At 46.2% G+C, this 25,364-nt stretch overlaps 1 protein-coding gene across 1 annotated transcript; it reads left to right on the top strand.

Annotated features, from left to right (window-relative positions):
• Window positions 1-907: 907 nt before the first annotated feature.
• CENPW (centromere protein W) lies at window positions 908-25,364 on the top strand. Its single transcript, XM_063919713.1, has 3 exons — window positions 908-1,187; window positions 21,637-21,750; window positions 24,779-25,364. Exons 1-3 carry the CDS (start codon window positions 1,098-1,100, stop codon window positions 24,803-24,805), a joined length of 231 nt encoding a protein of 76 aa, XP_063775783.1. The 5' UTR covers window positions 908-1,097; the 3' UTR covers window positions 24,806-25,364.

Genomic DNA, 25,364 nt, shown 5'->3' on the forward strand with positions numbered 1-25,364 from the left:
TTAAACACGTGTACATCTCCAATACTGTTGTCAATGTGTGTGTCCACATCACCCCAGCTATACACCACCACTGATCAGGGGGCATCATTTAGGAGGGATATGGACAAAGTCCTTGCTTATGTTTTTGGACTGTGGGAAGAACCAAGAGAAAACACAAAAAAACATGGAAAGAACATACAAACCCCACACCATAATCATCGGAATTGGTCCCATGTGAGACAGCAGAGCAAAACGTGCACTGAGCCAGTTGCCATCCACATTATTGTGAATAGGTACTGAGTCTGAACCTTATGTACCAAACTCCAAAAAGGGTCCCAGGTTACCGCCATCTGGCTTTGATGGTGAGAGTCGCTGCAGCAGCACCCTTTCTATATATTACTTCATCATTGGGCATTGTTTGTGTATATTATATATGTATATTATACACACAATGTCCATTGATAAAGTAATATGTTGCTAAGTGTCTGGTCCTGCCCACGATCACAATTCCCACCTTGCCAATGGAAATGCAGGCTTTTGCGCATGCACTAGTCATATCAATAGTTTTCACCATTGAATACTTTTGATGCGATGGTTAGTAACCATCGCATCGAAAGATTCAATGGTGGAGCATTGCCATCATATGATGGTTTGCTTTCGATGTCCATCCCTACTCTCTGCAAGGGAAACCGGGAAATGCACAAGTGTGAATCGCTGCCCACACACCAGCTGCACAGACGGGATGCACAGCTCACCCTAATATTCCCTGAATTGTGTAGCGCGTCACTCACAGCACGCCATTGCCACACATGGGGTAAGAGTTAGCTCAAAATCCAAGCTGGGTAAAACACCTCGCTCTGACGTCACCAGGTGAAAAAGCCACGTGACCAGGGGGAGGAGCCATGCCCGTACAGGGTACCCGAAATGTACCCTCGCGTGAGCGCCGGAGCTGATACACGCCCGCCTCCTCAGCACACGTCACCCGCTACTTCCGCCCCACCGATACCTCATTACACCGCGACTTCTTCCAACGTCATATTTCAATCCCGGGTAGTTCAAATTCCGGAATGTAAACAATCGGGCGCAGAGCCGACTCTCCGTGTACCGCTCCTATCATCATGGTGCGCTCAGTGCCCCGGAGCACCGTTAAATCCGGCCTCAAGAAACGTCTCGGCGGGCTCCGTCTGGAAGGCAACGTAGACCTGCTGGTGAGCCCATACTGCCCGGTGCTGGGGATGCTGTCCGTTCATCCTCCCTACAGTGCCCGGCTGGCAGCCCCGCCTAGTGATAGCGGCGATGTACCGGGCAGGCGGGGTTGGTGCTGCTGGCATGCCTCGGGGCACTGGTCCCGTTACTTCAGTGACGTACTGTAGTAGTATATTCTGGGTGCAAGGGCTCCAGCGTTATCTTCTGCGGTCATCCTGATGTGTATACATTTTCTTCTTCCTGCATTACAAATACATCCCTAGGCTTGTCACCTTAGTTTGGGGGTTTATAGCACACTCTAGGGCACTGTGTAGGGCTGCTTTCTAAACCTCCATTACCAGCTGCATTGTTATTAAAGTACTTTGATTTTGTAAAGTAATTTCAGCAGCTGTACCTGATGCTGCCAGGTTTTCTCTTACGTCCTAGAGGATGCTGGGGACTCCGTAAGGACCATGGGGTATAGACTGGCTCCGCAGAAGACATGGGCACTATAAAAACTTTAGAATGGGTGTGCACTGGCTCCTCCCTCTATGTCCCTCCTCCAGACCTCAGTTAGATCCTGTGCCCAGAGGAGACTGGGTGCATTACAGGGAGCTCTCCTGAGTTTCTCTGAAAAATAATTTTGTTAGGTTTTTTATTTTCAGGGAGCAGTGCTGGCAACAGGCTCCCTGCATCGTGGGACTGAGACGAGAGAAGCAGACCTACATAAGTGATAGGCTCTGCTTCTTAGGCTACTGGACACCATTAGCTCCAGAGGGAGTCGGAACCCAGAGCCGCGCCGCCGTCGTCCTCACAGAGCCGGGTGAGTATAAGAAGAAAAGAAGACTTCTTAGGCGGCAGAAGACTTCAGATCTTCCCTGAGGTAAGCCGCTGCGCGCCATTGCTCCCACACACAATACACACTAGCAGGCACTGATGGGTGCAGGGCGCCGGGGGGGGCGCCGCGCGCAGCAATAAAAACCTCTAAGTCTGGCATTTATATGTATATGGGCTGCGGAGGCAGTGATTATAAAAATCCCCCGCCAGTTTTATACATTTGAGCGGGACCGAAGGCTGCCGCGGGAGGGGGCGGAGCTTGGTCCCTCAGCACTAACCAGCGCCATTTTCTCCACAGAGAACTGCAGAGAAGCTGGCTCCCCGGTCTCTCCCCTGCTGAACACTGTGACACAGGGCTGAAAAGAGGGGGGGGGGGGGGGGGGGGCACTTGTAAGGCGCAGTGAGTGTATTACACAGTTAATTTTTATATATATATATATATATATATATATATATATTGCTCAAAAAAATAAAGGGAACACTAAAATAACACATCCTAGATCTGAATGAATTAAATATTCTTATTAAATACTTTGTTCTTTACATAGTTGAATGTGCTGACAACAAAATCACACAAAAATTATCAATGGAAATCAAATTTATTAACCCATGGGGGTCTGGATGTGGAGTCACACTCAAAATGAAAGTGGAAAAACACACTACAGGCTGATCCAGCTTTGATGTAATGTCCTTAAAACAAGTCAAAATGAGGCTCAGTAGTGAGTGTGGCCTCCACGTGCCTGTATGACCTCCCTACAACCCACACAAGTGGCTCAGGTAGTGCAGCTCATCCAGGATGGCACATCAATGCGAGCTGTGGCAAGAAAGTTTGCTGTGTCTGTCAGCGTAGTGTCCAGAGCATGGAGGCGCTACCAGGAGACAGGCCAGTACATCAGGAGACGTGGAGGAGGCCGTAGGAGGGCAACAACCCGGCAGCAGGACCGCTACCTCCACCTTTGTGTAAGGAGGAACAGGAGGAGCACTGCCAGAGCCCTGCAAAATGACCTCCAGCAAGCCACAAATGTGCATGTGTCTACTCAAACGATCAGAAACAGACTCCATGCGGGTGGTATGAGGGCCCGACGTCCACAGGTGAGGGTCGTGCTTACAGCCCAACACCGTGCAGGACGTTTGGCATTTGCCAGAGAACACCAAGATTGGCAAATTTGCCACTGGTGCCCTGTGCTCTTCACAGATGAAAGCAGGTTCTCACTGAGCACATATGACAGACGTGACAGAGTCTGGAGACGCCAAGGAGAACGTTCTGCTGCCTGCAACATCCTCCAGCATGACCGGTTTGGCAGTGGGTCAGTAATGGTGTGGGGTGGCATTTCTTTGGGGGGCCACACAGCCCTCCATGTGCTCGCCAGAGATAGCCTGACTGCCATTAGGTACCGAGATGAGATCCTCAGACCCCTTGTAAGACCATATGCTGGTGCGGTTGGCCCTGGGTTCCTCCTAATGCAAGACAATGCTAGACCTCATGTGGCTGGAGTGTGTCAGCAGTTCCTGCAAGATGAAGGCATTGATGCTATGGACTGGCCCGCCCATTCCCCAGACCTGAATCCAATTGAGCACATCTGGGACATCATGTCTCGCTCCATCCACCAACGCCACATTGCACCACAGACTGTCCAGGAGTTGGCGGATGCTTTAGTCCAGGTCTGTCAGGAGACCATCCACCACCTCATCAGGAGCATGCCCAGGCATTGTAGGGAGGTCATACAGGCACGTGGAGGCCACACACTATTGAGCCTCATTTTGACTTGTTTTAAGGACATTACATCAAAGCTGGATCAGCCTGTAGTGTGTTTTTCCACTTTCATTTTGAGTGTGACTCCACATCCAGACCCCCATGGGTTAATAAATTTGATTTCCATTGATAATTTTTGTGTGATTTTGTTGTCAGCACATTCAACTATGTAAAGAACAAAGTATTTAATAAGAATATTTAATTCATTCAGATCTAGGATGTGTTATTTTAGGGTTCCCTTTATTTATTTTTTTGAGAATATATGTATATATATATATATATATATATATATATATATATATATATATATATATATATATATATATATATATATATATATATATATATATATAATATATTATAGCGCTATATCATCTGGGAAATTGTTTCCAGTGTCAGTTGGCGCTGGGTGTGTGCTGGCATTCTCTGTCTCTCCAACGGGCTTTATTGGGGAACTGTCTCCTTATAACTATATCCCTGTGGGGGTGTCGGTACGAGTGTGTTGGCATGTCTGATGCGGAAGGCTCATCTAAGGAGGAGGTGGAGCAGATGATTGTGGTGTCTCCGTCGGCAACGCCGACTCATGATTGGTTGGACATGTGGAATGTTTTAAATGCAAATGTGACCTTATTACATAAGAGAATGGACAAAGAGTCCAGGGAAAAAGCAGGGAGTCAATCCACGGCTTCGACTGGGTCACAGGGCCCTTCTGGGTCTCAAAAACGTCCCCTATCCCAGATAGCAGACACTGATACCGACACGGATTCTGACTCCAGTGTCGACTACGATGATGCGAGGTTGCACCCAAGGGTGGCCAAAAGTATTTATTATATGATTATTGCAATAAAAGATGTTTTGCATATCACAGATGACCCCACTGTACCTGACACGAGGGTGCGCATGTATAAGGAAAAGAAACCTGAGGTAACGTTTCCCCCATCTCATGAGCTGAACGAGTTATTTGAAAAAGCTTGGGAAACTCCAGACAAAAAGCTGCAGATTCCCAAGAGGATTCTTATGGCGTATCCTTTCCCTGCACAGGACAGGGTACGTTGGGAATCCTCACCCAGGGTGGACAAGGCTTTAACGCGCCTGTCCAAGAAGGTGGCGCTACCGTCTCCAGACACGGCAGCCCTCAAGGATCCTGCTGATCGCAGACAGGAAACTACTTTAAAATCTATTTATACGCATACGGGTGCTTTACTCAGACCGGCAATAGCATCAGCATGGGTAGCGCAGTTGCAGCTTGGACAGATACCTTGTCAGCTGACCTTGATACCCTAGACAGGGATACCATTTTATTGACCTTAGGTCACATTAAAGACGCAGTCTTATATATGAGGGACGCTCAAAGAGACATTGGGCTGCTAGGTTCGAGAGCCAACGCCATGGCGATTTCTACTAGGCGAGCCCTGTGGACCCGCCAATGGACGGGTGATGCCGACTCAAAGAAGCATATGGAGGTTTTACCATACAAAGGTGAAGTTTTATTTGGGGAAGGTCTCGCAGACCTGGTTGCCACAGCTACCTTTTTGCCTTTTGTTCCCCCACAGCAAAAGAAAACTCCACAGTATCAGATGCAGTGCTTTCGGTCGCATAAGTCCAGAAGAGGTCGGGGCTCATCTTTCCTCGCAAGAGGTAAGGGTAGAGGGAAGAGAAAACCTGCTCCGGCTAGTTCCCAGGAGCAGAAGTCCTCCCCGGCTTCTACTAAATCCACCGCATGACGCTGGGGCTCCACTGAGGGAGTCCTCACCGGTGGGGGCACGTCTTCGACTCTTTAGCCAGGTCTGGGTTCTGTCAGACGTAGATCCTTGGGCAATGGATTTTGTATCCCAAGGCTACAAACTGGAATTCGAAGAGGTGCCCCCTCGCCGCTTTTTCAAGTCGGCCTTGCCAGCTTCTCCCCCAGAGAGGGAAGTAGTGTTAGCTGCAATTCAAAAGCTGTGTCAACAGCAAGTGGTTGTCAGGGTTCCACTAGTCCAACAGGGGAAAGGGTACTATTCAACCCTGTTTGTGGTCCTGAAGCCGAATGGTTCGGTCAGGCCCATTTTAAATCTAAAATCCCTAAACCTGTACTTGAAAAAGTTCAAATTCAAGATGGAATCGCTCCGGGCGGTGATCTCCAGTCTGGAAGGGGGGATTTTATGGTGTCACTCGACATAAACGATGCATACCTTCATGTCCCCATATATCCTTCTCATCAGGGGTACCTGAGATTCGCTGTACAGGACTGTCATTACCAGTTTCAGACGTTGCCGTTTGGGCTTTCAACGACCCCGAGGATTTTCACCAAGGTGATGGCGGAGATGATGGTGCTCCTGCGCAGGCAGGGAGTCACAATTATCCCATACTTGGACGATCTCCTGATAAAAGCGAGATCGAGAGATCAATTGCAGAGGAGCTTGTCGCTATCCCTGAGAGTGCTACAACACCACAGTTGGATTCTCAATCTGCCAAAGTCACAATTGATTCCAACGACTCGACTATCATTCCTAGGCATGATTCTGGAGACTGATCAGAAGAGGGTTTTTCTCCCAATGGAAAAAGCCCGGGACCTCCAGAACATGGTCAGAGACCTGCTAAAACCAAAAAGAGTGTCTGTTCATCAATGCACTCGTGTTCTGGGGAAATGGTGGCAGCCTACGAGGCCATCCCCTTCGGCAGGTTTCATGCAAGGACGTTTCTGTGGGACTTCCTGGACAAGTGGTCCGGGTCCCATCTACAAATACATCAGAAGATAACCCTGTCCCCCAGGGCCAGGGTGTCTCTCCTGTGGTGGCTGCAGAGTGCTCACCTTCTAGAGGGTCGCAGGTTCGGCATTTAAGACTGGGTTCTGGTGACCACGGACGCAAGCCTCCGAGGATGGGGAGCAGCCACACAAGGAAGAAATTTTCAGGGGCTATGGTCAAGCCAGGAGGCTTGTCTACACATCAACGTCCATTGTTGAGGGCCATATACAACGGCCTACGACAAGCGGAGAATCTTCTTCACGACCTACCGGTTCCGATTCAATCGGACAACGTCACAGCCGTGGCTCATGTAAACCGCCAAGGCGGGACAAGGAGCAGAGTGGCAATGGCGGAAGCCACCAGGATTCTTCGCTAGGCAGAAAATCACGTAAGCGCTCTGTCAGCGGTCTTCATTCCGGGAGTGGACAACTGGGAAGCAGACTTCCTCAGCAGACACGATCTCCATCCAGGAGAGTGGGGACTTCATAAAGAAGTTTTTACAGAGATAACAAGTCTTTGGGGAATTCCTCACATAGACATGATGGCGTCCCGCCTCAACAAGAAGTTTCAGAGGTATTGTGCCAGGTCAAGAGACCCTCAGGCAGTAGCGGTGGACGCCCTGGTGACACCATTGGTGTTTTAGTCGGTCTATGTATTCCCCCCTCTTCCTCTCATCTCAAAATAATTGAGAATCATAAGACAAAAAAGAGTTAAAACAATACTCATTGTTCCAGATTGGTCTCGAAGGGCCTGGTATTCAGATCTTCAGGAGATGCTCACAGAAGATCCGTGGCCTCTTCCTCTCAGGGAGGACCTGTTGCAACAGGGGCCCTGCGTGTTCCAAGACTTACCGCGGTTACATTTGACGGCATGGCGGTTGAACGCCGAATCCTAGCTGGGAAAGGTATTCCGGAGGAAGTCATCCCTACTCTGATAAAGGCTAGGAAGGAGGTGACGGCGAAACATTATCACCGTATCTGGAGGAAGTATGTATCTTGGTGTGAAGCCATGGATGCTCCTACGGAAGATTTCCATCTGGGCCGTTTTCTCCACTTTCTACAGACAGGAGTGGATATGGGCCTAAAATTAGGCTCCATTAAGGTAATTGGCTTCTCTCCCAGAAGTCCAGACTTTTGTAAAGGGAGTGCTGCACATCCAGCCTCCTTTTGTGCCCTCAGTGGCACCATGGGACCTTACCGTGGTGTTATGGTTTTTGAAGTCTCACTGGTTTGAACCTCTTTAAACGGTTGAATTAAAATTTCTCACTTGGAAGGTGGTCATGTTGTTGGCCTTGGCATCTGCAAGGCGGGTGTCCGAATTGGCGGCCTTGTCTCATAAGAGCCCCTATCTAATTTTCCATGTGGATAGAGCAGAGTTGAGGACTCGTCCTCAATTTTTGCCTAAAGTGGTGTCATCGTTTCATATGAACCAACCTATTGTGGTGCCTGTGGCTACGGGTAACTTGGAGGATTCCAAGTCCCTGGATGTGGTCAGGGCCTTAAAAATGTATGTAGCCAGGACGGCTCGGGTTAGGAAAACAGAAGCACTGTTTGTCCTGTATGCAGCCAACAAAGTTGGCGCTCCTTCTTCAAAGCAGACTATTGCTCGCTGGATCTGCAACACGATTCAGCAGGCTCATTCTACGGCAGGATTGCCGTTACTAAATTCGGTAAAGGCCCATTCCACTAGGAAGGTGGGCTCTTCATGGGCGGCTGCCTGAGGCGTCTCGGCTTTACAGCTTTGCCGAGCAGCTACCTGGTTGGGTTCAAACACTTTTGCAAAGTTTTATAAGTTTGATACCCTGGCTGATGAGGACCTTGTGTATGCTCAGTTGGTGCTGCAGAGTCGTCCGCACTCTCCCGCCCGGTCTGGAGCTTTGGTATAAACCCCATGGTCCTTACAGAGTCCCCAGCATCCTCTAGCACGTAAGAGAAAATAGGATTTTAAACCTACCGGTAAATCTTTTTCTCCTAGTCCGTAGAGGATGCTGGGCGCCCGTCCCAGTGCGGACAAATTCTGCAAGACTTGTATATAGTTATTGCTTACATAATGGTTATGTTACAGTTTTGATCCGTCTCGGGCTGATGCTGTTTTGTTTCATACTGTTAACTGGTTGCGTATAATCCAGGTTATACGGTGTGGATGGCAGTGTTCGCAAAAACGCGCTATAGCGCGTATTTACCCCAAAACGGAGGATGAGGACTCACTTTTTAATAATGGGAGGGTCCCCGGGGACGCGCTCCGCTGGGATGCACTCTGGCGCTTGCTCTGACGTTACTTGTCAGACGTGCGCGTCAGGCGGCTGCTGGGCGGGAGGACGCAGAGAGTACCACGCTCCCGCTGTGAGGAGCGAGGGAGTGCACAATCATGCCGCCGACTACGGGAAGCCGCAGCGCGGCTCTCTGGGGAGGGAGGAGGTTCGAGAGAGCCGGAGTCTGTGTCAGAGCCGGAGCCGCCGCCGGGTGACATTTCTCGGCAGTGATGAAGTTTGCCGAACCCGCCACCAGGGGACAGCTCTCTGCAGTGCAGAAATTGAGGATGCAGGTAGGGCGCTGGGACAGTGGGGAAGGAGTGTGCGGTGCTGGAGCCAGTGTGCAGGGCCAGGCAGAAACAGCACCATGCCAATGCTCCCTTCACAGTGTCTGCCCCTTCTCCAGCCCAGTGTCCCCCAGCATTACTGACCCTGCCAGCAGAGCATTTCCCCCTTCCCTCCCCATCTAGTCCACTGTACCATCTCACTGCCCTCCCATCTAGAACCCCCAACCCAGTGTCACACCCCTATCTCACTGCCACCTTCCCACCCTGCTCAGTGCCTCCCCATTCATAGTGTCCCCCCATACAGCCCAGTGTCCCCCACCATCTCATGGACTCCCTCATCCCAGTCTCCCCTCCCCCAACCAGCCCCCTGCCCCCATCTCACTGCCCCCTCAGCAAGAACCCCACCAGCCAGTCCCATTACAGTGCCCCCTCATTCATTCCAGTGTACTCCCTTCTACTGCTTAAGGGCCCTACACATTTAACGATCCACGCCGAGCTGCCCGACGGCGGATACAGCCGACGGGTGACCCGGCGGTTGGGGGCAGTGACAGGGGAGTCAAATTCCTTCACTCCCTCCGTCACCCGGCTCCATAGAAGTGCAGGCAAATATGGATGAGATCGTCCATATTGGCCTGCATGCACAAGGGAAGGGGCACCAGCGATGAACGAGCGCGGGGCCGCGCATCGTTCATCGCTTGTGCCTCCACACTGAAAGATATGAACTATATCGCGTTCATTAATGAACGAGATCGTTTGTATCTTTCAGTCAGATCGACCAGTGTGTAGGGCCTCTTAGTGATCCTGCATCCCACCACCATCTCGCTGCCCCCTTCCCATCCAGACCAGTACCTGGCGCAAAGTGTATAACGTGCTCTACCTGCTGCAATGTGTATAACGTGCTCTGCCTGGCGCAATGTGTATGACGTGCTCTGCGTGGCGCAATGTGTATGACGTGCTCTACCTGGCGCAATGTGAACTGGCACTATTATGTGGTCACGCCCCTTCCCCATGAAGCCACGCCCCTGATTTTTAGCAGCGCGCCTTCGGCGCGCAGTCCTTCCTTCCATGCTTTGGAGAATGGGAGGGGGAGCACCTATTCACTTTCTGCTGGAGGGCACCAAAGTGTCTAGTTACAGCTCTGGTGCAGGGTGTCCTGTATGCTACACAGCGCAGCAGCATTTTCACCCCCCCTCCTCCCCCTTGCAACACTTTTTAGTGTCCAAATCAAGTCTGTGTGTTTTTATATTTGAATCATTAATACGATTAATAAGAGCCTACATTCCGATCGGACCCAGTAAAGGACAGGTAGGACCCCAATTTTTAAAAGTGAGGGGTCCCTGGGACCCACTTTTTTTTCGGCTCAGCGCGATCACTGGGATGGTGTGGGCTGGTATGAATCTTGCCCTTAGATCACAGGTTCTCAAACTCTGTCCTCAGGACCCCACACGGTGCATGTTTTGCAAGTCTCCTCACAAAATCACAAGTGAAGTAATTAGCTCCACATGTGGACCTTTTAAAATGTGTCAGTCAGTAATTAATACACCTGCGCACTTGCTGGGTTACCTGCAAAACATGCACTGTGTGGGGTCCTGAGGACCGAGTTTGAGAACCACTGCCTTAGATTAACAAAATTCTTTCCTCGTATTGTCCTGCTCCTCTTGGCACAGTTTCTCTAACTGAGGTCTGGAGGAGGGGCATAGAGGGGGAGGAGCCAGTGCACACCCATTCTAAAGTTCTTTATAGTGCCCATGTCTCCTGCGGAGCCAGTCTATACCCCCTGGTCCTTACGGAGTCCCCAGCATCCTCTACGGACTAGGAGAAAAAGATTTACCGGTAGGTTTAAAATCTTATTTTTTTCCTTCTCTTTTCTCCTCTAAGCACACCTCTCCACTTTTTATCCTTCTTTCTCTCCCTCATAGGGGCGTATTTATCATTCAATGGCCTCGATTCAATTCATCACAAATTGAGCAGTACAGTGAAGAAGCTCTTGGAGCAATTCAAGTCAGCGTGCTGTTATGTCAGATAATGCCGGTTCTCACTTCTTAAGCATGGTGTTTAGTCGTGAGAACTGGCATTCTCCAACTTAAGTGCCTGGCGAGATGCTGTTTCATCACGCTAAGGATAGAAAGCAGCATTGTTTCATGCTTTAAGGCAGACTTCCTCCATTTCAAAAAAACTTCAAGAACCTTATCTCCTCCCAGTCTTCCAATCCCCGGCACCTCTTTGACACTCTGAACTCTCTCCTGTGCCCACCTTGTCTTTTATCACTCTCTGCTCTTGACTTTGCCACTTATTTCACATCCAGACTTGATTCCATGCATCAGGATTCCCATCACACCAGACCATCAGCAACCAGCCTCCTAGTCCTTACCACCCCTCCCCATTCCTCTCACCAACTCTGACAACTTTCTCCCATGTATCTGGTGAGGAAGTCATTGCCCTAATCTGTTTCCCCCCCACCTCCCTACTTTACTCTATAATTCCTCTCCTGCCTCCTACGCTACCTCTCTCCTTCTGCCTGTTCCGATTTTACCCACCTTCTCAATCTCTCCCTCTCATCAGGCACTGTCCTCCCTTTTGCCTCCAAACTCCATGAGCGTATTGTCTACAACCGCCTTACTTCCTTTCTTTCCGCACACTCAATGCTTGACCCAGTCCAGCCTGGCTTCCGTTCTCTCCACTGCACAGAAACTGCCCTTATGAAAGTGTGCAATGACCTCCATGCTGCCAAATCTAAGGGCCACTACTCTCTGCTTATTCTTCTTGACCCCTCTGCTGCTTTTGACACTGGACCACCCTCTCTTTCTGCAAATCCTTTACTCCATTTGTCTTCGTGATACTGCCCTCTCCTGGCTTTATAATTAAGACTTGCCTGTAGATGTGCACGCTAGGTTTCACATGCGCACAAATGCAAGACCAACATTTTTAGCAACACTTAATTATCCTTAGCATTATCTTTTTTTTTTTTTTTTTTTTTTTTTTTACTGCTGTACTTTTTAGGACATCTTCACTTTTTTTTTCTTTTCTCTCTGTATGTGGCCTCTGTGACATTTTCCTTATTCTGTATTGTTATACATATTTTAGTACTGGATGATATCCTTTCCGGCATGCAATCGCATAGTTCGCTATGCGAGCGCTGTGCATGCACAGATGGCCGAAACATGTCAGTTTGCGATTACTGCAAATCTGTGTCCACCTGTGAATACCCCCCTTAGTATGGTAAATTACTAAAGTGTTTGTAGACTGTAGGGGGTATGTTTACAGATGCGATCACTAGCCGGGGCAAAATAACGGTACTTTTACCTAGACCACAGGTTCTCGAACTCGGAAATATTAAGTGCAGCACATAGTATCTTGAGACGCGATATTCGACCGGCGTGCCCGCGCATCGCGTCTCAAGGTACCTATAATGTGTATACAATCCTTCGATTTCTCTCACAGATGTGGTCGAAATCGAAGGATAGCACCGATTATCTCATAAGTGTATGGGCACCATTAGGAGATATGAGATATGCAAAATGCAAGCAACAGCGCTCGCTGCAGACACCATATGGGGATAGTTGTTAAACAAGCATGGACAAAAAGCTTAATAGCCATCCTATGATGTCACTTGTTCCTAATGGTGGGAAACCCCAGCCTAACAGAGCTTAGGTCTGCAAACTCGGTCCTCATTACCCCACACAGTGCATGTTTTGCAGGTATCCCAGCAGGTGCACAGGTGTATTAATTACTCACAGACCCATTTTAAAAGGTCCCCAGGTGGAGTTAATTATTTCACTTGCGATTCTGTGAAGAGACCTGCAAAACATGCACTGTGTGGGGTAATGAGGACTGAGTTTGCAGACCTATGTAATAGAGGGATCTTGCAATTCATCACCCATGGGGGGAATGACCACAATGCCCATAGCGAGTTTTCTACTGTGCAAACTGATCCTGACCACACAGTGTTGGTGTGAACTATCGCTTCTTACTGCTGCAATGTGTGGTTATAAGGAATGCTAGTTCCCTGGTGCATATATGCCTGTTACATTTTTGAGCATTCTTAATAATGTTAGATGGTTGTTAGTGTGCTGTCCGATTCTTATACCTCACGGTGTGTGTAAAGGCCTGTACACACTAGTCGATTAAAGTAAACCACATTGCTCATTTTGACCCTTCCTAAGTAACGTTGTTTACTATATCGACTAGTGTGTACTCTGTAAAGGACCAGCGATGTGCTGCCTGGCGGGTCGTTAACGACCTTCGGTCTCGGCCATGCATGCAGCCCTCTGTCCAAAACTGCATGCTCCAGCCAGCCATGGCATTACGTCACTGTGCAATATCTGCCATTGGGCGGCCTGGGAGGGGGACACAGTAGGCGGTGTCACTCACCAATCACATACCTAGTGTGTACCCACCGTAAGTCCTAGTAAATTGCTCGGAGTAAGGTGCAGTACCAAAGAACTTGTTTGTTTTGATAATGCATCGTAACTTAGGAACTAGTAGAAACAAGAACCCAAAGCTTTGGAAAACTGGATGTTTTTTTTTTTCTTTTACAAGTTATTTTTTGCATGTGAAGTACTGTCAAACTATTAATTGTATTTTATATGTCTACTTAAACATGACAGTGACCTTTTTCTCTCTTTTTTTTCTTTTTTTTTGTACGAGTATTTTAATATTATTGTAAGGAGGAGATGAATGATAAAAATGAAGCTGAAGGGCTTTTACCTAACAAAGACATATTTGTCTAGAATTGGGAAGGGAATGATTACTAATATATGCTAAACTATTTCACTGAATAGGATGGCATAGGTCAGTTCGGTATGGGTGCCGCACCCTACTCCCCCTATTTATTCCTTTCTTGGAACAGTGCAGCAAGTGTATCCCAGCTGTTACTGCTCCAATTAATCCCCATATTTGCGTACACTCTTTACTGTGAACGTGATTTAAATTCAGCATAAGAGGCCATTCTTCATTTAATCTTCCTCACTGGTTCGGTATGTTTTGTTGACACTCGGCATGTCTTATGAAATGTTGACGTGTAGCATGTTAACAAAATAGTGGGTCATGGTAATGCTGCAATCATTTTACCTTAATTCAGCGCCAGTGATGCAGTGGTTTGTTCTGGGCTCAGCAATGTCAGGTGAGTTCCAGTACGTTAATCCTCCCCCTGAAACTTAATCATAATGTTGGCATTCGGAATGTTGGCATTCAGAATCTTAGTGGTATAATATGTAAGGCATTACGTTGTTTGGCATAATGTGTAATGGACATTATGGTGTGTGGCATAATGTGGCCATGCCCTTATTGTCATGTAGCAACTCGCCTAGTTTTGTATGACCGCACTCATTTGTCTATCAGTACCACTAAGAAAAAAATTCTACTTGTACCACTGGGTGCAGCACACCCTGAACTTGCTCATTACCTATAATAACTGGCAGGCATTACAAGGAGAGGATTATTTCTGGAAATCAGCCAGTTAGTTTTGACAGCTTTATACAATAGCAGCCAGCCTATAATAAAATGGTATCCGTTTGCTAGATAGACAGTCAATAGATAGACACCATATGTTAGACAGACATTAGGTCGACAGGGTCAAAAGGTCGACAGGGTCAAAAGGTCGACATGAAAAAGATAGACAATTTTTTTTTTTTATGTAACATGTTTTTGGACCATTTCATACTTACTCTATTCATGTCGGCATAGAGTTGGTTATAAACCTTGTGGTGAGCGCAGCGAGCCACCGTGCCCGAAGCGTGGCGAGCGTATGCCTTTCTACAATTGGGGGTCCCAGATGACAAAACTATCCACACAAACCACAAAAAAATGCAAAAAACATTGTGTCGACCTTTTGACCTGTCGACCTTTTGACCCTGTCGACCTAATGTCTGTCTAACATATGGTGTCTATCTATTGACTGTCTAATTAGACACTATCTATTATACCGGAACCCAAAAAATATTATTCCATTTTGTAGCTGCTGCTATTACTGATTTGCTCTTTGAGTCATCTTTTTTTTTTTTTTTTTTTACATTGCAGTAAACCATTATTTTATCATTCATTTGCTGAGATTACCTAAAACTAGATTTCCAGCATATACACTACTCCGTTATTGTTCCTATTAGAAGGATTACTTGTCCTGTAGATCATCAAGGTTACATTTTTAAATGGATTACTGTGTAGAAATGTCAGAACATGTACACATCACAAAATATGCACGGTAATAATTAGCTGTAAAATGGCTTATGCTGATTCCCGGGTGCTGCAAGGTGGCCGGGAGTCAGCGACGGGGCTGGCGATCCCTCGCCCTGCCCCATTGCTCGCCCCCCGCTGCACCTTCACCCCCCTTCCCACTTCAATTTCTCCTTCATCCACTAGGGGCCACTGGAGCGTAGTTACAATGGGGAAATAGTAGGCAGTAATTGGGAGCTGGCACTTTAAAATTCTCACACTGTGGCTAGCTCCTCCCCTACTATCTCCCCTCCAAGCCAGTCTTAGTTTAGTGCCCGAGGTAGCTGGTTCACTTGGGTTTAGCTGAAGATTTTTTTTCTTTTTTCTTTATTATTTTATTTTTCTTTCACACACTCACAGACTGGCAGCTCTGCCACTGCCAGTCTGCACCGCGGGAGCTGCCGGCGGGGTCCCATCGCAGCTGCGTGCGGCTCGGGATGGGCCCCGGCTGAGGGAGACACTGAGCTCTCCTGAGTTGGCCGGACACCGCTGCGTGCGGCGCGTGTCGGGGCCACTCCATCCAGCAGAAGATTCCGGCAGCATGGCAGCGGTGAGTATCAAAAATGGCCGGACACCGCTGCGTGCGGCGCGTGTCGGGGCCGCTGGGTCGAAACGCCTGACGGAAGGAAGCGGTGAGTACAATCTCCCCCCCTCCCCCGCCAGACTGATGTATGTTTTTGCATTTTTCAGTTTCAGTGTTTTAATACATGGATGGACAGGCTCCCCTATACTCTCCAGTCAGACAGGCTGGAGTGCATAAAAGGCTTACTAATTTGAAATTGGCGCCATTATGTGGGGGCGGAGCTTCAGCCCGCTCTGTAAGCGGGCTCAGCGCTCTTCACTCCCCGGCTGCAGCATACAGGCAGCCGGGTGATACATTTACATATATCATATATCTGTGTAATAATTAGCATAGCTCTCATGGCAGAGTGGTAACACCTATGGTTACGATGCCCACGAGCTAGGGTTCGATTCCAGCAAAGGACACACTCTCCCCGGCCGCAGCATACACACTTACAGGCAGCCGGATGATAGTGCGGTTTTAATTTGAAAGTGACCGGAGCAGGGGGGCGGAGCTAACTCCCGCTCCGTTCGGCGGGCTCAGGCTTTCCGCTCCCCGGCCGCACATCGCTCCCCGGCCGCAGCATACAGGCGGCCGTGGGATGCATGGGCGCTTTCCGCTTACTATACAGCGGATTTGAATTTGGCGCCGAAGCGGAGGGGGCGGAGCTAACTCCCGCTCTGTACGGCGGGCTTTCTCCGCTCCCCAGCCGCTGCAGCATGACGAGACGCCGCTCCACAGTCCCCCGCTCCCCGGGCCACTGAAAGCTCCTTTCCTCTCCTGGCTGTGCAGGGAGGATTCTTTACATGTATAAGGTATGAGGGGGGTGAAGCTTATTCCCCCGGTGGAGGCTCCCAGCTCTCATTGTCTCTAGGCAACACACCTGTCTCTGGAGTTTGTAGCTTTTCTGTGCAGTGTGCTGCAGAAATATTGTTATATCTTGCTTTGGCTACATTCCTCCTGCAGGGGAGTCCTCTGCCCCATTTCAGACATTTAGATCAGGGAATCTGCTCTATTACAGGAGCTGGGACTCGGCTCATTGATAATTAAAAATCTACTGTGCAGTATTTCTTTACCCTACATATACACAGTATTTATCTACCCTATTAGGTGCACAGTAATTATCTACCCTATTAGGTGCACAGTATTTATCTGCCCTATTAGGTGCTTGGGTTCACTGTGGTGTGTGTGTGTGTATATAGATATATATAGATATGTTTGTATATATATATATTTAAGTGTGTGTGGGTATGTATATAGATATATCCATACAATACAATATATAGGGGAAAAAACAAACACTTCCGCAATGTTTTCTAGAAACAGAATACCCCACCTTGCCACATAACATTTTCACCCATCTTTTCTCACAGGCTGGTCACCATTTTGAAAAGCCAGCGGAACCTCCGAGAAACATCGGGTGCACCTTAATTAGCGGTACACTACATACAGGGCGGGGTGTTGCCTTCCCTTTATTATTCCTTGGTGTCACTAGTTACTAATGCTATTTGTAATTGGGGAATGTGTGTAAGGCATCAGACAAATAGCGTTGTGGCTCAGTACGCTAGTAGCGGGTATCTGAACAGGGGTTTGAATCCAAACAAAACTTTAAGGAGAGCTCCTATAGCCTAGGGCTAAGACTCCTGTCCCACAGCGCAGCGCTACTGGTTCAGGTCTCCGCTGCTCCAGAAAGTTTATTTGAATCGTGTCGGTCACTACACATTATAGCGCAGACCTTACATAGGGCTGTGTTTATTTAACCCACCTTTTCTCCTTTCGTTTGTCTCACCTGGGATAGTCAAAGAATTCCCTCTTAGGTGTGAAGTATGCGGTGGAGCCATCTGCAGAGCCCTCCACGCACCTGCAGGACACTCCTGTTTGAACAGCTCAGATTATACAGGTAATGTCACTGGTAACCAGAGACCTTGTACGTCATTTCACCTCTCCAGGTTTCTAAAGGAACCTTGCTAACCTTCCATGTTACAATACTGATGATGTCTGTTTTCTGTGGAGTCTGAACCTGTGTCTCAGAATATCCAGGTGCATTATACAGCAGTTCGTCTGAGACTGCAGGTAAAGGAGGCGGACACGTCAAGTCCATCAGGGTTCGACGCCGATGACGAAATGACAGCGACTGGTCCAGTTTCGGATGAGCTTGGCAGGCTCCGGTAGACAGCCGGCAGACACCCGAATACACAATTTCAGGTATCAAACAATGTTTGTTTTCCTATCCTTTCCCCGCAGACGGCAGGAAAGGGTATCAGAACCTCTCCAGGGTATACCCCTCGATGTATCGCCGGTCCAACAAACTGCCGTTTTCCTGAGGCAACCTTGCTCAGGGATCCATCGAAGACATATACGGCAGCAGGGTTCTACCTTGTCCGGAGCAGGTAGGTTGTGGAACAATTGTCCTCTAGGTTACAGGATGTTTCGCATCCGTATCAATTGATGCTTTGGTACGGGTCAGAATCACGATTCTGCTTTATGTTCTTTGGAGGTCTCCACGTCTGCAGTCTCGGAACCTGCATTTTCGCTTTGGGCTGTCTTAACCCGACGACCTCTGGGGCTGCGCCAGTGACAGGTGAACATGAAATCCTACGGGGCAGATGGTTCAGGGGAAGGAACTTTCTGCAGGATTTCTTGAACCATTGGAGGTAAGTCCACTTTGCTTTCTCCTACTTCTGCCCCAGCTCCAAGACAGACCTTTACCGGTCTTTCCTTTAGATTTTTACCGTGCCCTTTCAGGCTTCCGATTCCACACGGGCGATATCTCTGTCGCCAGGGGATCTCAGAAAAAAAAAAAAAAAAAGCTGAAGCAGAGGTTCAGCATCCTCGGTCCAGTCTGATTTTACATCATCCTATACACACACTAAAGGTCAGACTTTCCTACCACCTGGAGGGTCCCAGGGTAGGCGCAGGTCGGTGGAAGAAGGCTTGGGCGGTTACAGACTAGATTTGGGAGTACAACCGTCTCAGGAGTCCCTCGGCAGGGGTCGGCCGATTTACAATAAGAGAGTCATAATGCAGGCGGCGCTCCATATGCTTCTAACCGCAAAGGGTGTTGATCCCTGTTTTTTACATATCATTTGAATCGGGACAGTTCTCAGTCCTTTGTTTTCTTTTCACGTTCCGAAGCCAGTTGGCTCGGCCAGGCCTATTCTGGCCTTAGAATCCTTTCAGTCTGTGATTGCTAGTTGAACAAGAAAGGGAGTTTTACGCGTCCCTTGTCTTCAGGGATGCCTGTTTACTGATTTCCGTTGGGTTTCCTCATCGGGCTTTACTCAGTCGCATTACAGGATTCTCATTTTCACTGTAAGTCCTTTTCTTTCGGTCTCTCTTCCGCTCCCACAGGGTTCAGGAAGATCACAGAATAACTCTTTTTCAAGGGGTTGACGTTGGTTCCCTAATAGGACAATCTACTGCTACTATCCCACTCTGTACATTACGTGGCTTCTGAAGATCCGATTTATGCTCCTCATAAACGTTTTCTCAACAGGGTCCGTCGGAGGATTTTTCCTTCCTCGGTACCAGGTACTCTATTTCTTCAGTCAAGCTGCGACGCAATGAGTGGTCGCCTACATTCCCCTCTGAGCGGGGGACAACAATCTTCTTTCCAGATCAGGCCACCAGGTCAGACTCCTGGGTGAGGGAACATTCCCCGGAGTTTTGTCAGCTGGTCTGCTGTGGGCGGAGATTTCGAATCGACCTCAGGGCGTTCTGACTGACTCTTTAACCCTTTACTACTCACCGACGTGAGCTCTGGTGGCAGTAGCCGAGGATGCCCTCAGGGCTCCTGGGAGTTTCTGGTTATTCTATCCTGCCTCCTTTTCTATTTCTACCTCACTTTCGGTAACACAGGAGGAGAATATGCGTGCTAGTCCTCTCGGTGGCTCTGGTTGGGCCACCCATGACTTGAAGATACGGCTACAACTGTTGTCGGTAGAGGAGCCTTGGCTCCTACCTCGACTGGACTGTCTACTTCAACAGGGTCCTTTTCTTTGTTCAATCTTACACTGGTTTCATTTAACCGTGTGACTGTTCACGAGCCCTCAGAAGGGAGGAGTTCCCTAGTTCGGTTAGGCCTACTAGGCCCCGATTTCAGAAGTCTGTTACCTCTTCTCGCTTTTGCCACTTTTGGAAAGCTGTATGGGACATAATAAGGATAAAAGGGGGTTTTCCCCTTCTTTCAGTTACCATTCAGCCGTAATCTTTGGTTTCTCTTGGAGGTTTTGCTCCGCTGCTCCTTCAAACCACATTGACCTGAATTTTCGGTCCCTGCCTTTTTCGGTTTTCTTCCAAAAGAAATTAGCCTGGCGCCCATAAGTTCGGGCTCTCTTTCAGGGAGTACTCTATTAGCAACTCCCCCGGCTGAGCTTCGGCCTCAGCGGTCGTTTCTCCCAAAGGGCATGTCCGTTTTTCATATAAATCGGACACTAGTGTTTTTCAGTCCTCTTTGACTGTTGTCAGGGCTCGCTGACTTTCTCTACAGAGGTCTTAGGCTATTCGACGAAGGGTTTTTTCTTCTTTATTTTGTACGATGCTCCCGTACTAAATAGCCAGGGTCCCAGCATATGCTGGGCTGTTGGATACATCTGACCATCAGACAGTCTTCTTGGCGGTTGCTCGGGAGCCTCCGTTTTCCATTTCAGCGCACTTTACGTGCGTGGTGGGACCTTCGTGGGCAGCTGCCCGTGGGGTCTTCATGAATACTTTAGGTCGGGCGGCTACTTGGTCCGGCCGTCATACGTTTGTCAAATTCTACAAGTTTGACACTTTTGCGGCCTCTGCATCTCAGTTTGGCCGAGTGGTTTTACAGAACTCTCAGCGCTCTCCCACCCGTTCTGGGAGCTCTGGGACGTCCCCATTGTAACTACGCTCCAGTGGCCCCTAGTGGATGAAGGAGAAATCAGGATTTTGGTACTTACCGATAAATCCCTTTGTCCGATTCCACAGGGGCCACTGGACGCCCACCCAGCGCTGTTCCTCCTTGTTTTTTGCTTAACGGTTTGCAGATCACCATATGACTGCTTGTTGAGTTCGGGCTAGCCGGTTGTTTGTTAGGTTCTGTTCCAGGTTGGGTTTGTGTTATCCTGGGTTACAGGGCGTCATTAACCTCCTCTACCTTACGGTTTGTTTATTACAGCTCTCCTCTGGCACAGTTTTACGTAGACTTGCTTGGAGGGGAGATTGTGGCTAGCTCCTCCCCTACTGTGTGAGAATTTTAAAGTGCCAGCTCCCAATTACTGCCTACTATTTCCCCATTGTAACTACGCTCCAGTGGCCCCTGTGGAATCGGAGAAAGGGATTTATCGGTAAGTACCAAAATCCTGATTTAAAATCACTCCCCCCAGGGTCATGCACACGTGAGTTGATATTTGTTGCTGGGTCAGTAATTATCCCAGTTTCCACTGACCGAAATCCTCAAAACATAATATTGATAACCACTGGCATAGTGTGTACTTGGCTTTAATTAGGCTAGTCTACCTGTTGCCCTTCTGATGTACTGAGGCTGGACAGTCATCAAAATATAGGATAGAAAATCAATGAATGGATTGTATTGTTGGTGCATGTGTTGATGAAACAAAACTAATTTTAACGTTTGTTACAAGAGTACGGATGTTGTGGCCCTTGACGATCTGTTGATCACTAGTTTGACAACTGTCCAAGCATCATGCAAAGTGTGGGTAAATCTGGCTAGGTGTCACCTGCAGTCTGTGTGCTCTTACTAGGCTGTGTAACCAGGTTATTTGCAGAAAGGTGTGATCCAGTATCTGCTTTGCTTGAAATAAGAATGTTTTAGGGTTATTTCTAATACTGTGTTTTGTCCCCCCCTCCCTCTTTAGATCTATCTAAACTGTGTGTTGTTTCTCAAGAGACTTGCAACAGAAGCTCGTTTAAAAGCAATTGAGGATAAATGTTCTGTAATAAAACCTGCACATATAAGAGCAGTAGCAAAGGTATCGCCATTCTTTGCAGTTATAAACTGTTCCATTTTGTTTTTGTTTTTTGATTCAGATTTATCCAGTATAATGCTTGAAGTAAACAATAAGAAAAAAAACTTTTTTTTTTTTTTTTAACATAGAATGGATACATGTCAAACCTTATATTTTTACTCTTATTCTGGGACAATGGACTTGTCTAAGCATGTTATGCTACCAGGGAAAATGGTAAACTTTAAAATATATATGCCTTTCTTCCTTAACCCTACAGATGTATCGGATCTAGAAAACAGAGCTGGCATTTTTTTTTTTTTTTTTTTAATACAAACTGCCTGGTGTAATCAGCACATGTTACCAAGTATGACATGTACAAACAAACTCCTGTTACAGAGAGGGGTGTCATTCCACATCAGATCACCCCCCCCCCCCAAAAATAAAAAAATAAAAATGAAATGTCCACCGCCCATCTCAGCGTTTTACAATTATTTATTTATTTTATTATAAGAGAATGTAAAGAAAAAACAAAACAATTTTCTCCCAAATATTTTGACTGTCTGACCGTTAGTTTCTGAAATATTATTTTTTTTTTTTTTTTTTTTTTTTTAATCTATTAAACTATTTACTACTTGTGACTTATTTATTCCAGTTTATTTGTAGTATCATGGGTACTTATTAAGGCAGGCATGTCCAAACTGCGGCCCTCCAGCTGTTGAGAAACTACACATCCCAGCATGCCCTGACACAACTTCAGCGTTCTCTGACAGCCAAACTGTGTCAGGGCATGCTGGGATACGTAGTTTCACAACAGCTGGAGGGCCACAGTTTGGACATGTCTGTATTAAGGAGTCGCCACAAAATTTGGACCCCTGAGGTAAATCCCCCCCCCCCCCCCCTCCAGAATCTAAAAGTCCAAACCAAATTACTTTATCTGCCTGTACTTTTTGCAAGCTTTTGGAACAGAATTAAAAATGCTAGTTCAATTAAATATTAGATATTTTTTTTAGGTGCCTAACAAAGGTATACATTACTACCACACAAAAAAATCAGCATGGTACTCTTTCATAGTGGAGATGGTGATGGTCGATTACTGTTGTACCGCATACATAATTTACACAAGAACCATGAAATGTAAAAACTTAAACATAACTGAAGTTGAGACAACGATCATATTTATTCTCCCTTTGGTTGGAACCTGTTGTAACGGTCTGTAATTCTCCTTAGTGTCAGCAGACAGTGTAACTGAAAACATAAGGCAGATAAAGTAATTTTGGCTTGGATTTTTGGATTCAGGTGGAAAAGTTACCTTAGGGGTCCAAATTTTGTGGTGATTCCTTAATAAAGTTCAAATAAACTGGAATAAATGAGCTGCGATTAGTACATAGTTTAATACATTAAAAAATAAATATTTTGGAATCTTGAAATTAACAGTCGCAGTTGAGATATTTTGCATGAATTTTTTTAATGTTTAATTTTTTTTTACAACCTCTCAACTAAATTTTTTTTGTAAGAGATGAGTGGTGGACACACCTGGTTAACTGACGTGGAATGACCCGTTGACATATATATTTCTTGATTATGTACTTTATTTTTTAAATTTTTTTAATTCATACTAATAAATCAAGAATGTAATCCTTCCACAGCTATTGCTGTGACTTATTAGTGATTGAAATGATAAACATACACCGTTACCAATCAGCTGCTTGATTAATCTGAGCTGACATCACAACTGGGCGGAGATTTGAATTTGCCTGCCTAGTTGAGATGGCAGTCACCTGCTGTCCCTGCAGAATGTGTATGGGCAGACAGAAATGATACCTGTACACAGCCAGATGTGCAGCTATATTGAGAATCGGCTGTGCTGCATAGCCAATGCGATACGTCTGTGATCAACATCGTTCAGATATATTGTACACAACCCTCCGTTCTCACAAACTTTATATCGTCCAGCTTGTACCAAGCATTACAATTGCCCCATCACCAATAAACAAGATAGCTTTCCAATATGGCCTTAATTATTGGTTGCAATAATGAACTACATTCTACCGTTCTGGGCTCAGAGCCAAATACCAGGTTTTCCAATTTAGTTTGAAAAGTTACTTTAACCACTTAACTTACAATTCTTATTTTTAAAAAATGTCAGAATATTATCCGTTGTTTTTTTTTTTTTTTTTTTATTGAAATGTATTTTATTTTATAAGTCTCTTTTAAAAACATTCTCCAGTTTAATGGGAGATTAAAAAAAAAAAAAAATCCACAGGGGGTGTCCTGCACCATCCATTATACATATGTCCCAATACCTCTATGACTGTTATTACCCAGTTTTGTTTTATCATTGTTTCCAGTTTTAAAGCGCAAAGGAATTTGCTGTGCTATATAAGAAACTGTAAATAAATGATAATAAATTGTGGCAATAGATCCACAGTGGCCAAAAACGAGGCAGAGGTTTTAAAATCTACCTGACTTTCAAAAGTTATACATCGACTTGAAGCCGGAGGTTTGAAATTTGTAATTTAAGCGGTAACTGAATCAAGCATCTGTTTTTCCAAATTGTACAGTGGGTTTTAAATCAGCAATTGTATTAAAGTTTAAACTCTACATGAAAACTCTCCATGAGAAAGTCAGAAATCATGGTTTAAAGAGAAACTGATACTTAAAAATAAATTTACCACAAAAGTTGCAGTGTTTTGCCATATAATTGACAAATGCCATAGAGACCTATGGGAAAGACTATGTATCAATCAATGGGGCAGATGTATTAACCTGGAGAAGGCATACGGAAGTGATAAACCAGTGATATGAGCAAGGTGATAAACACACCAGCCAATCAGCTCCAATATGTAAATTAACAGTTAGGCTGTGATTGGCTGGTCCCTTTATCACCTTGCACATATCACTGGTTTATAACTTCCTTATGCCTTCTCCAGGTTAATACATCTGCCCCAGTGTTTTAATAAGTATAATATTTTTTGTTTTTTAAAGTGAATAAAGGTTGCTGTATTTTATTCTTTATTCATTGTTTAGCTAATATTTGTATTTTGTTTTACAGATTGTCCTGAAAAAGTCAAGAGGTTAATGGTTTAATGAAGATGTTCAGTGATGTCTGGATGGTAGCATAAACCACATTGAATATAGCTATTTTCTGTGTACTACATTTCGAGCCTTTGTATATATTTTAAAATGTATACTTTGTAAAAAGCCTAGATATCTTTCTGAGATATTTTGGTAAAAAGGTATCTCTTGTTAAGCCAAGAAAGTGATCTATTTTTTCATGTTGGTGCACTTTAGGGGTAAGTTATGTACAATGTTTTTTGTAAAACACAATTGACCATACACTGTAGCTACACTGACTCCTAGTAAAAAAAATTAAAATAAATTGTAATTCTTTACTTTACAAAAAAATAAAAATTGCTTAGAACTATGTGCTGCACTGATTTACAGAAAGGATTCGTAATACATAGGTTGGTGCACAAACATTTCTCCAAACCATTTATCCCTGCCTACAGATAACTGTCTTCCGTATATTTAAATGTACGTAAGTAATTTTTAATTTTGTTTAGCAATCCTTTCTTAAAGACCTGTAAGTTATTAAAAGGAATTTCATTGTATTAAAACACTTAAAATGTGTTGTGAAA

The sequence above is a fragment of the Pseudophryne corroboree genome, chromosome 4, assembly GCF_028390025.1.
Source record: "Pseudophryne corroboree isolate aPseCor3 chromosome 4, aPseCor3.hap2, whole genome shotgun sequence".
In the NCBI taxonomy this organism is placed as follows: domain Eukaryota; kingdom Metazoa; phylum Chordata; class Amphibia; order Anura; family Myobatrachidae; genus Pseudophryne; species Pseudophryne corroboree.